Source organism: Phyllobates terribilis, unplaced genomic scaffold (genome assembly GCF_046119375.1).
Source record: "Phyllobates terribilis strain yellow unplaced genomic scaffold, ASM4611937v1 Scaffold_8__6_contigs__length_399053987, whole genome shotgun sequence".
In the NCBI taxonomy this organism is placed as follows: domain Eukaryota; kingdom Metazoa; phylum Chordata; class Amphibia; order Anura; family Dendrobatidae; genus Phyllobates; species Phyllobates terribilis.
In genome coordinates, this window is record NW_027362768.1 from 243,794,231 (window position 1) to 243,807,360 (window position 13,130).

General features: G+C 47.1%; 1 protein-coding gene across 1 annotated transcript in view; it reads left to right on the top strand.

Moving 5' to 3' along the window:
• PDE4DIP (phosphodiesterase 4D interacting protein) overlaps window positions 1–13,130 on the top strand; it is a 738,656-nt gene that overhangs the window by 73,004 nt on the left and 652,522 nt on the right. The window contains exon 2 of the mRNA XM_073644096.1: window positions 8,087–8,163. Coding sequence (XP_073500197.1) covers window positions 8,087–8,163 — 77 coding nt within the window. The remainder of the gene's footprint in view (window positions 1–8,086; window positions 8,164–13,130) is intronic.

Genomic DNA, 13,130 nt, shown 5'->3' on the forward strand with positions numbered 1-13,130 from the left:
CAGAGGGTGAAGAGTTGGCACAAGGGTACCGGATCCCAAGCTGGTGGAGGGCACTAATCCTTAGCCAGAGACCGGAGGTCGTGGGCAGGATCTGCCACGACCACCCACTAAATCCACCCGGAAGGCAAACCAAGAATAGGGTCAGGGAACCCAGAGACAAGGGTTTTACCAACAAGAGGCCCGAGGGAGCCGGACTTAGGTGGATCCCTGGTGGGGAAGGCCAGAGAGAAGGACAAGTCAGAAAGGGAGCTCAGGAACACGCTCCAGAATCACCTGGGGGTTGGCCGAGTCCAGGACCTGGTGGACGCAGCACGGCTCGGGTGGTCACTCAAGGCCGGAGTGACCAACACAAAAGCAGTAAGTAAAAACCCTGAACTGCACAGCCCGACTCTGAGTTTCATTACCATCCTCACTGCACCTCCACAACCACCATCCTCTGCAACTGACCCCCTGAGGCTATACCCCTCCCGTTGGGGGTTATACTACCTGAGCTGCACACACACCACCAGCCTCAGCGGACCCTGCTGCAGCGGCGGCCGTAGTGACCGCAAATCAACGGGTGGCGTAGTCGACACTAAAGAACATCCAGTAACATCTGTAGGACTGCCACACACTGAGCTTGACACCCTGGGCACGGACCGGGTCACCGCCACTCGGAGACTACAACCCCCATCTGATCCGGCTCCGGGTATCCCCCAAACAACACTGGCCCAGGGGGCGCGTCACAACAACATGGTGGAAGAGTACCTGTCCACACGTCTCCATTTACTAACTTATGGGTCTGCCCCATTTAACTTCTTGGTCTCCAAATTGGACACATGGCCTGAGCTTGCCGCTTGTGCCTTCGAGGTGTTGGCCTGCCCTGCAGCAAGTGTACTGTCAGAACGTGTGTTTAGCACGGGAGGAGGTGTGATCACAGAGAGGTGCATCCGCCTGTTCACAGCCAACATGGGGAAGCTAACATTCATTAAAATGAGCCAGGCATGGATCCCATAGGACTTGTTCATACCTTTGGATGATTAAACAACTATACCAGCTGCACCCAGCCAGTATTCAACTCTATTTTCCATTAGTTTCATTTGGGTGCCTCCTCCCCAATTAAAAAACTGTGCTTGCTACCTCCTCATTCACCTCTTCCACCTACACTGCCTCGTCCACCTCCTTCTCCAGTTGGACCTCTGCCTCCTGGTTGTAGCTTGTTAGTTTATTTTGGGTTGATTCTATGTTCTTTTAAGTCAGTTCCCTTAACCCCCGTAAAAAAAAAGAAAAAACAAACACACAAACAGTGTTGGATTACTCTTTCCTTGCCTCTTCCACCTACACCACCACATCCACCTCTTCCTTCACTTGGACCTACACCTCCTGGTTCTAGATTGCTAGTTTTAGTTTTAATACTAGTTTTTTTAAGTCAGTTCCATAAAAAAAAATGAAAAACAGTAAAAAAAAGAAAAAAACAAACAACCCCCCCCCCAAAAAAACAACAAAAACAGTGTTGGTTTACTCCTTTCTTGCCTCTTCCATCTGCACTGTCACGTCCACCTCTTCCTCCATTTGGACCTATGTATCCTAGTTCTAGATTTTTAGTTTTAGTTTTAATTCTATGTTCTTTTAAGTCAGTTCCATAAAAAAAACACTAAAATAAATAACAACAAAAAAACCTATAAAAACAGTGTTGGATTACTTCCCACTTTCTTCTTCCACCTGCACCACCATGTCCACCTCTTCCCCCACTTGGATCCATGCCTCCTGGTTCTAGATTGCTCATTTTAGTTTTAATTGAATGTTCTTTTAAGTCGGTCCCATAAAAAAAATATAGGAAAACACTATGTGTACTCTGCTCCCATGTCTGTGATGGTACTGTGCGTACCCAAAAGTTTTTCTAATCTGAAACCGTGTCTGAGGAAGTCATGTGAAAATAATTCTACTGTTATGCACGCATCTCTCTGAGAGTAATGTAAGTAAAGACAACATTTTCTACTCCTACGGACCCATATCTGTGATATTAATGAGTCTAAAACATATTTTCCTAATCTGCAACTATGTCTGTAGGAGTACTTTGCCTAAAAAAACACTTAAAAAATGAGGAGAGCATCAAATAAGGGACATGGAAGTGGCCGTCAAGTTCTTGCTTTTTGCCATCTTGTTGTGCTTCTTGTTGTGTCATATCGAAGTCATCTGCTGGAAGTGAGTGTTCATTCTGATCACATGCATGTCTTCCACAGTCCACAACATGATAGCTGCCTTCCATGCATTCATTGACAGATTGATGTTTTTTACACTGATCTGCAGTTAGAAATTCATCAAAGCAGGCAAGATGAACTGTTCAATGACTGTTCGTAATTTCACTATAACAGCTGTATGTACGCGGCAGTTGTTATACAGGGCCTCATTTTCCAACATTTTTTAAATCAAATCCACTTCCCAATCTTTTAAAATTCGTCCCCAAATTTTTCATAGACCAAGTCAAATTCTTGATTTTTGACATCTTGTTGTGTCATGTTGTTATCATCTGCTAGAAATAAGTGTTCATTCTGGTCACATACATCTCTTCCACAGTTCTTATCTGGATAGATTTTTTCCATACATTCTTTGACAGATTCATGTTTTTTACGGTGATCTATTGTGAGAATTTATTTATTTATTGATTTTACTCACTTATATAAAGCTATTAATTCCACCGTGCTTTACAGACATTATCAGCACTGTCCTCATTGGGGCTCACAATCTAGATTAGCTATCATTAAATCTTTGGAGTGTCGGAGGAAACTGGAGTACCTTCAACAGATGCTCATTAAAGGATTTACTTGCAGTTACTCATTTTAATTACAGAGTGTCATGCATTTAATTGTCATGCATTTCTATTGTATCTTGCAACATCAACTGCTGACTCAGTTGAAGTGTGGTTAATTTGCTTGAATGCTGCCTTCCTTGAATGTAGTACTTGTTTATCAGGCTGCCTCTCTGAAATAGACCCCTGATTCTCTGTTACCCTGCTACCATGGAATGAAGCCCATATGGCACAGGGGGTGGTTGGATGGGAGAGCGGCTCGCTGTGTGGGCAGGTCCAGAAGCGGAGGATATATAGAAAACACCCCTTGCATGGTAAGGCTGAGGTGAATGGCCTCCAAAATTGGTACCGATGTTTGAAGAGTTTGAAGAATGGGTAATTTGCTTGACGGCTGCTTTCCTTGGATGTGGCACCTGTTTATTGGGCTCCCTCTCCAGATTCAAAACCTGATTCACTGTACTCCAAGGACACTGGAGCCCTGTGACAAAGTTACTGGTATGATATATGAGGGGAAGAATGTGTCGCACAGGTTGCTAGCCTGTGTGAACTGAAACTGACGCGCCCCCAGGGCCGTGGGGTGCTCGGCAGCCGAGCCTCCGATAGCCGGGGGGATATCACGGTGGCTGGCCCGGTCCGTGGCCCAGGGCGGTCACTGAAAAGGGGGGAATATGTATATATGGAGATTTGGGAAAGTTCGTGACACCACCTGTGGTGTCTGGTGAGGATCACCAGCACTACAACAGTCCTCTGAGGCAGATGTTAGGGCAGCTTGTGATGGGACGGCTCCCCACAGGTGGAGCAGGCATCAGGGCAGTGAAGTGATGGAGAGTGGGTTGCGCTGGGCGTTGTGGTGCACAGGGAACGATGGCGCCGATGAAGAATGGACGGAGGCAGTGCAGTGCAGTCATCCAAGATTTTACTCACAGTTCTTTAGACACTTCACAGGTGCACTATACAGGTAAAGGACTCCCACGTTGTGCTGCGTTCACCAGGCAGAGGTTCAATCCTTCCTCAGGCAACTTGAAAATACCTAGCAGAACCCCACTTTCTCATGTTCCTATTTTGACCGCCTTCACTCCGGTCTTTCTCCCTCCTGCTCTGCGCTCCCTAACTCTGATCTGCCACCCTAAGATGGCTTCCCTACTTATACTCCTACTAAAGTGCTTCCTCTAACTACTTCCTCCACCCACACCCACTACTGATTCCCCCTACCTTTGGGTTCCCCCCACTCCAGCTAGGGTCAGCGCTCAGCAGAAACATACATTGCGTCTTGCCCCTCCAGCCGGCCTGGAGCAGTGTAGTGTTGGATGCAGGTGTTTGGGGTTCCGTGCAATACTCCCATCTTACCTGAGAGAAGGGAGACATCACACCTCTGGGTGAGGTGCAGTACCTCTGTGGCGACTGAACCCTCAGGGGCGCCACAAAACCAACGGACTTTCTGCCTGCGTGTTATAGGGCGTGGTTTTAGGGGAATGACAGTGATGGGAGGGACGTCATTCTCCATACATCCACCTCAGGGTGTGGCTGAGCATCGTTTAAATGTTCAGCCTTGTTTTTTTTTTTCTTTGAGTTGTGTTTGGAGAGGTAAGGTCTCCAGACTGGACAGCCATAGCTCAGGAGGGAGCTGACGGTTGGACATAACCTGTGTGTGCGACCCGCACACACATATATGGACTGTGCTACAGTTTATCTTTTGTTTTTGTGGTTTAGTCAAGTAAGGCTGTATTTATTTTGCTGGAGTGCAGAGCTTTATGCTGCTAATAAAGCCTGCAAAGAAAACCCAGGTTCCTGAGTCTACTCCCAGAAGTGGCCGAGCGAGTCGTCCTACCACAAGCCCATATGGCATCGGGGGTGGTCGGAAGAGAGAGTGGCTCGCTGTGTGTGCAAGTCCATAAGCGGAAGACTGAGAGAAAACACGCCTTGCACACCGAGGGTGAGGTGAATGGCCTCCAGAGGACACCATTGCCGGTCTGTCTCATCAACCAGTGCACAAAAGGCAATACACAAGCTCACTCGAGAGAGAGGCGAAGGTGTGGGGGCCTGTACGGCGCCTCTGTCAGGCTTTACATGCATTCCTTTACCGGTTCATAATTTTAAGGCAATCTGTTGCCAGAAATTCAAAGCATTTAATCCAATTTGACTGATTTAATGACCATTCACAGTTTCACTGAGCCATTCATGTGTACGTGGCCGTTGTGGTTCAGGGCCTCATCTTCAATTTTTTTTTTAATCCAATCCACTTTGCAAACTATTTGGGGGGACTCTATGTTGTTATTTTATGGTAATTACCCTATCAAAATTTGTTTGCAGGACACTTGTTCTGCTTTTACCCACATTTAGCTTCCTTTCACCGGCTACTAGACCTTACTATAACCATTTTATAGCCATTTTAAAGCACTGAAGTTCGGGTTGCCATTGACTTCTATGGAGTACAGGTTCAGGGACAAGTTTGGGGTCACGTTCAGATGCCAAACCGATCTAGTTCGGCCTAACCCAATGAACCTGAACATCCACAGGTTCGCTCATCCCTAGTGGTAACTTTACTAGTATTTACAGATGACTGAGCCAGATTCGGTGAACAATGATATACAGTACAGACCAAAAGTTTGGACACACCTTCTCATTTAAAGATTTTCCTGTATTTTCATGGCTATGAAAATTGTACATTCACACTGAAGGCATCAAAACTATGAATTAACACATGTGGAATTATATACTTAACAAAAAAGTGTGAAACAACTGAAAATATGTCTTAGGGTATGTGCCCACTATGCGTTTTTCAAGCGTTTTTGCTGCGGAATTTTTGCAGCGTAAACGCTTGGGAAACGCTTGGTAAGCCTTCTCCCATGGTCCCCTATGTAATTCCACAATTGCAATGCCCATGCTGCGGAATTTTCCGCAGCGTTTTTGATGTGCGGAAAATTCCGCAGCATGTCCATTATTTGTGTGTTTACAAGGCAAGGCAATTCCGCATGTGCAAAACGCGCGAAAAACACATGTCAAATTCCGCATGTGTTTTTCCGGGCAAGGACATGCAGAAATGAAGCGGAAATTTTCCGCTTCATTTCTGCATCGTGGGCACATTCCCTTATATTCTAGGTTCTTCAAAGTAGCCACCTTTTGTTTTGATAACTGCTTTGCACACTCTTGGCAGTCTCTTGATGAGCTTCAAGAGGTAGTCACCGGAAATGGTCTTCCAACAATCTTGAAGGAGTTCCCAGAGATGCTTAGCACTTGTTGGCCCTTTTGCCTTCACTCTGCGGTCTAGCTCACCCCAAACCATCTCGATTGGGTTCAGGTCTGGTAACTGTGGAGGCCAGGTCACCTGCCGTAGCACCTCATCACTTTCTTTCTTGGTCAAATAGCCCTTACACAGCCTGGAGGTGTGTTTGGGGTCATTGTCCTGTTGAAAAATAAATGATGGTCCAACTAAACGCAAACCGGATGGAATAGCATGCCGCTGCAAGATGCTGTGGTAGCCATGCTGGTTCAGTATGCCTTCAATTTTGAATAAATCCCCAACAGTGTCACCAGCAAAGCACCCCCACACCATCATACCTCCTCCTCCATGCTTCATGGTGGGAACCAGGCATGTCTCTTGTGTTTATTTCTCTCCTTTTAAGTTTTTCAGGTATCTATTTCTGGACTTCATCTAATTCGGTATCATCTGGACCTGGATGGGATTTTTTTTCAATAAATTGGTGAAGGAGGGATAGTGTGGGGAAGTCTTTATTCAAATAAAAAAAAGATTTTGTGTGTGTGTTTTTTTATTACTGGTTTAGTAATGGGGGTGTCTGATATACACCTATCTATTACTAACCCCAGGGCTTGATGCCAGCTGTGAGTTTTGACAAATCACAGATTACATCAATCCTAATACCGTTACCCCGATTGCCAACACACCAGGGCAATCAGGAAGAGCCGGGCAAAGAGACAGAATTGGCTCATGGAAGGCCTAATATACTGTAAACCCACAGCTGTCCACTTTACCAAAAATGGAGGGGACCTCATGTTGTTTTTTTAATTAATTCATTCATTCATTCATTCATTTGTTTATTAGCTTAATACATTGTGACAGAGTCACTGGTGTTATATACGAGGGGAGGTATGTGTCACTCCGGCTGCTAGCCTATGTGAACTGAAACCTACAGACTTTTTACCAGTATGTTATATGCTGGGGGTTAACTCACTTAAAGGGTGTGTTTTTTGTGAAAGGAAAAGAGGGTGGGAAGTCATTCACACTACCTCCCCTCCTGGTGTATTTTTTTTTCTGTTGTGTTTGGAGAGGCGAGGTCTCCAGACTGGAAAAACCACAGCTCATGAAGGAGCTAAAGGCAGGGACTACAACCAATGTGGGCAACCCCCACGCTTCCAGGACTGTGCTATCATTTATCTTTTGTTTTGTCATTTTGCCAGTAAGGCCGTGTTTATTTTCTGCTGAAACTGCAGGGCTTTATGCCACACAATAAAGCCTGCAGAGAAAACTCGGTTCCTGAGTCTACTTCCGGAAGCGGCCGAGCGAGTCGTCTTACAACAACATGTGCATTAAACTACACACTAAAACTATATCTAACTATAAATCTATCTATCTATCTATCTATCTATCTATCTATCTATCTATCTATCTATCTATCTATCTATCTACTTACCCCATATTTATGTATCTCTATCTTTGCACATCTTTAACACCTAAACATCTGTGATTTCTATTCTGCATTCTATTCCAGTATGTGTCACATGGATGGTGCACACGTACACATGAACATGGATAATCTGACTTGCAGTGCATATTTCAAATCTGCAGCATGTCAATTTCTCTTGCAGCTATGAGTTTTCTGTGCAGATTTTAAAAATCCGTAGGTAAAAACACACGTGTTTTTAGTGTGTTTTCTCTGCCGGAAACACATTCAAAACGCACGCAATCCAAACTTAAGTATAGCAATAAAGTTTTGTCAAAGCAAAAAAACAGGAAGCATTAAAAACACAGCAGCATTATTTAAAGGATGACACACCAGAGACAAAAAGCATAGTGCCAAAAACGCGATAAAAATGTGTGTTAAAAAAAACTCACACAAAAAAGCAAATATCCTAATTTTAATAATAGGTACAGAAATGGTGCAGAAACAACGCACCAAAAGCTCATCTTGGAAACGTAGCCTTAGTCCATTTTTTATTTTCGCTCCCAATGGAAAGCCAATAAACCTTGGTTATAATTGGGTGAAACCATTTTCTGAAGCTTTTGTTTCTTTATAATTTATTGTTCAATTAATTGCCATTTTTCCATGTTTTCCTCTTCAGAATATTGAACTCAAAGTGGATGTTGAAAGCTTGAAACAAGAACTTCTGGAGAAGCAGCAACTCCTAGAGAAAATCAGGTAATTAATCTTAATTATTGTGTGTACTGTACTACAGTATATCTTGAAAGCTGCCAATGACTTTTTCCTAACTTTTAAGTACGCACGTTTCATATAAATTGCCCATTTACAGCTAATTAAAATGGACACAAATGCCACTTCACTTTGTTTTTCGGGAAGAACAGTGGCTCATCGGTTGGCAATGTGTTCTTGCATCACTGAAGTCATGGGTTATGATTTAATGAAGAACATACGTATAAATGGAGTGTACATGCTCTCCCTTTATTTATGTGGATTTCCTAGCTTCCTCCCATTCAGGAGGCAGAACAGCAAGCTGCTTTTGCAGACCTTGTCTGACCGTGCAATTGTAAGGAGATGGACATGTGGCGCCCCTGAGGGTTCAGTCGCCACAGGGGTACTGCACCTCGCCATTCAACACTACACCACTCCTGTCCTGTAGGGGACCTAAATGCACCAGGGTGCTGCCCCGGCCCAGGATAGAGGAGATGGGGGGAACCAAAGATAGGGGGAACCATGTAGTGGGTGAGTGTGGAAGACACACTTTTAGGAAACAGATATTCATTCATATTTAACCTACGGCCAGCTTTAGTTCAAGGTCTTTGATTGTGATCTTCGTCTTTGATTGTGGCCTTCGTCTCTGATTGCGGTCTCCTGCCAGAGTTCAGCGAAGGTCTGCAGCTGACTGAAGATACACGGTCCTCGTACTCTGGCCTTGAGACGAGGAGTGGGTCAGAGTTAACCACTGCCTCTACCCGGTCAAGGTCCTGTCCTAAGAAGGCCTGGAGGGGAGCGGAGGAGATAGGCTCCACAGGCAAAAGGATCCCAGGGGGATACGGACGGAGCAGAGTCGTCACCTGTATTCTTTACTCTGGCCTAGTCAGAGGGATTCCTGCTGCAAAAGGGGTGACCGGCCCCCGACATCTGACTTTGTTACTTCATGTCTCAGTCAGAAAAGCCCGGAGGCTTAGTGGATCCCGGAGGGATACGGACGGAGCGGCCTACGCCACCTGTATCTCTTACACTGCGTTTATCCAGTGGGACCCGGCCTTACAACACGTTCGTACCACACACAGTCAGGAGAAGACTTAGTGGGAGAACTTACAAATGAGAGGAACACACACCAGAGGGGTCTTGACAGGTGCTCCTGATCTACCTGGGAAGTGCTGAACCCCCTTCCCGGTGGCCGCAGTATGCCATGAGTAGCAGAGAGAAGCTTTGCGGCTGAAAGTTCATCTGAAAGTGAGTAAAGCCCTGGATGACTTCATACACCGTCTCAGCTCGTTATTTCCTGCGCGGCACTGCACCCACCATTCCTCCTCACACTGCCCTGAGGCCTGCTCCGCCTGTGGGGAGCCGTTCCATCTTAGCTGCCCCTAACACCAGCCTCAGTGGACTGTAGCAGCGCTGGTGTCCATCACCAGGAACCGCAGGTGGCGTAGTCGAAAATACCACTCTTACTTGAAAGCCCATAATTTTTTATGTGACGGCCCTGGGCATGGAACGGGTCCAGGCCACGACTGCATCCCCCGTAACACCTACACTGACCCGGCTCCGAGTAACCCCATTTCCCAGGGAGGGCGAGAGAGTGTCACAGACATACTGCCCATGTTACCCCTTGAAGAATATTTAAATTGTTTTAATGCGTAATGTGAACTGTGATGTATACTAGTAAATTGTGACTTGTGTTAATGATGGTGATAATGTGTGTAGTTTGACCGTAGGGATAGTCCAGAGTGGGAGGGGGAAGTTGAAGGGAAAGTGACAGCTTCCTGGTAGTGATTGAGAGAGGGCCTGGAATGCATAGAGAAAGGACCTAAGGTCCAATGTGAACAGTGCTGCAATCTCGGTCGTCCAAAGTGAGCTGAGACTGAGAAGAAAAGGATAGCGAGCAGAAATTACTGAGAGACAGAGTGAATTATTGGAGATGGGTTCTGGAAGAGGACACCTAGAAGTAAGATCCAGAGTTTATAACTTCAAGAGGTAACGGGCTTAGACAGGTCTGAGTACGCAAGACAAATAGAGTGCCCTGGGTGGGAGTTCTAGAGCGTCAGCATTAGAAAACATAAGTTCCTGCCATACTGGCACTATAGCTCATTGAAGAGTAAAGAAGTCACTGAATCGCGGGTTGAGTTAAAAACTCTTGTATAACAGAACTGTAGTGTCAAGCTGGGTTATGATGAAGTAATGAGAAACAGTGAATGTAGAGGACAAGTAAAGAGGAAGAAATTGAAACTGTGTGGAAAATACTCTGTATTGTGAAGGAAACGTTCGTAAGACTGTGTACCTGCTTTCTCCTGTATATATTCCCTACCAAGTTCCTGTTCAGTAAAAAGTTCATTTTCAAATGGTGGACTCCCTCATTGAACTGTAAAACATCTGGCCCCAGCAAACCAGCAGCATTAGTTGCATGCTGTGAAGAATATTCAAGATAATCCCATGTCAATCACTGTGCACTGTTTGGCGGGTTTAATAGAGATCTTCAATGCACTGTGTAATCCGATTCTTTGGAATACTTTTTGCAGCAAGCAGAGGGGAGGGGGCTGAGGAGCAGAGGGGTGACAAATCCCACAGCAGGTGCAAGCTGCACAGGATGTCCCTTCCCCCCTATGCCATGTGCTCCTTAGTGTAAACTACTATAATTCAACAGCGAGTTATGGGAATACGATACATCCGAGTGATACGCAAAATAGATTTCTGGAAACCTAAGAGAATGGAGAACCTCACCATTCCTTTGTTCACCACCCAACAAGCAAGGATAGGGAGATATGCGACACAGCCTTTCAGAAGCCCCTTGGACCCCGATGTTTGGTATTCACATGTAGCAGGGGCCCGGCTGGGTCTGATGACACCAGAACAGGCTCCCTAGGACCGTCCAGTAAGGACGCATGGCCCATTTTAGTTTTGGGAGTTTTAGCTGAAGAAAGACCAGGGGAGGAGATTTGGGTGCAGCCAGCAGCCAGGAGTGGGAGTGATCCAGAGGGGTTAAGAACTCCAGGAGCCCTGGCTTCATCGTCTTTTCCTGGGGAGGTCGTGATGTCAAGTCATGTGGGAAAAGTCCTGCAACAACAAAGAGGGCCCGCACGCCTCCCATGTGGCAGCCCTTCCACCGAAAGCCAGGCTTTTCATCTAAACCGGTAACTGACTCGTAATAACTTCTTTATATCTTTTGTACCTATACTTTTGTATTTGTAACTCTTACCACTGTGTATGTTTAACCCTTACGTATATAGGGTATTGTTTAGTGTGCCCTTAAGGCGATTATATGATTTAACCTTGAGCTGTTCTTTTATCTCGATCCACGAACGTTACGTCTGTTGTTCGGTCCAACAAACACACTACTGGGCTGGCTCCTAACCCGATATAAGTCCGTTATATCAAATAGAAACTGGTGGCAGCTCTCCCAAGCCGACCAGGCTCTGTTAGTGAAGGAGCCTCTCAGCCTGTCAGGGGTGTGAGTGAGTGTGGTGCCACTTCAGTGAATGAGTGGGCCTCCTCTTCTCACTCCCTGGTGCCTTCCTGTACCTGTGTGAACCAGGGGTGTCTGTGCAGAACTGCACCAATCTGACATTACTCGTCCTCGAGGGGGGTGCGGAACATTACGTAGGTGCAGAGGGCAGGTCCGTAGCACATGCTCCGTCTGACGTAATTGTGACCTCCGGCGAGTGGCGGGGTGTGGATCCATCACATTGGAGGCAACAGTGGGATTCTGCGGAGTCCCTCTGGTGCATTTTCATCACAAGTGATGGCAGAGGCAAGATTCTGTGGGGTCTCTCTGCTGCCATTTCTTCACATTGGTGGCAAGCGGTGTGAGATCGAGATAACAGTGTGTGTGAGTGTGGAACGCATACTCACAGACACTAAGGACTGCCAGTAGTAGCTTTTTCGGCTGGGGTCTTAAGATCAGCTCAGCACTAAACAGTCAGAATCCAAATACTGTAAGGTGTGTGGGTGCATCAGGTTGCAGTTCCTTGTCAGTGACCATAGAGTGCAATGATGGCCAGTGGCACCAGGGCCAGAACCAAGGAGCTGTCCAATGCTCTAGATCAGATCTGGGCAACGTGCGGCCCGCGGGCCACATCTGGCCCTCTGGCTGTTCCAGTCCGGCCCGCGGACCGAGACAGCCGAAGGGCTGATAACAGTGGCCCACGGGCCGCACTGCACCGCACGCCGTCACCGCTCGCCGTCACTACCCGCCTGCACACCGTCACCGCTGTCTCAATCCGTGGTCTCAATCCGCGGTGAATGCATTGGTGGAGGAGGGGCCGCCACTTCCCTCTTCCACCAATCAGCGTTAGAAACAGCTGACACAATGGCATCAGCCTGCACACTGTGGAGAGTCAGTGCATCAGAGACAGGAGCGTAGGGAAACGGGGAGTGAAGTAAGTATATGCTGGACACAGGGGGGGCTTTAATGCTGGACACAAGGACGGCTTTGCTTTGATGCTGGACACAGGGGGGCTTTAATGCTGGACACAAGAGATGCTTTAATGCTGGACACAGGGGGGGCTCTCATGCTGGACACAGGGGGGCTCTCATGCTGTACATAGTGGGGCTCTCATGCTGGACATAGTGGGGGGCTCTCATGCTGGACACAGGGAGGGCTGTCATGCTGGACACAGGGGGGTCTCATGCTGGACACAGGGGGGGCTCTCATGCTGGACACAGGGGGCTCTCATGCTGAACACAGGGGGGGCTCTCATGCTGGACACAGGGGGGTCTCATGCTGGACACAGGGGGGTCTCATGCTGGACACAGGGGGGACTCTCATGCTGGACACAGGGAGGACTGTCATGCTGGACACAGGGGGGGTCTCATGCTGGACACAGGGGGGGCTCTCATGCTGGACGCAGGGGGGCTCTCATGCTGGACACAGGGGGGGCTCTCATGCTGGACACTAGGGAGGGCTGTCATGCTGGACACATGGGGGCTCTCATGCTGGACATAGGGGGGCTCTCATGCTGGACACT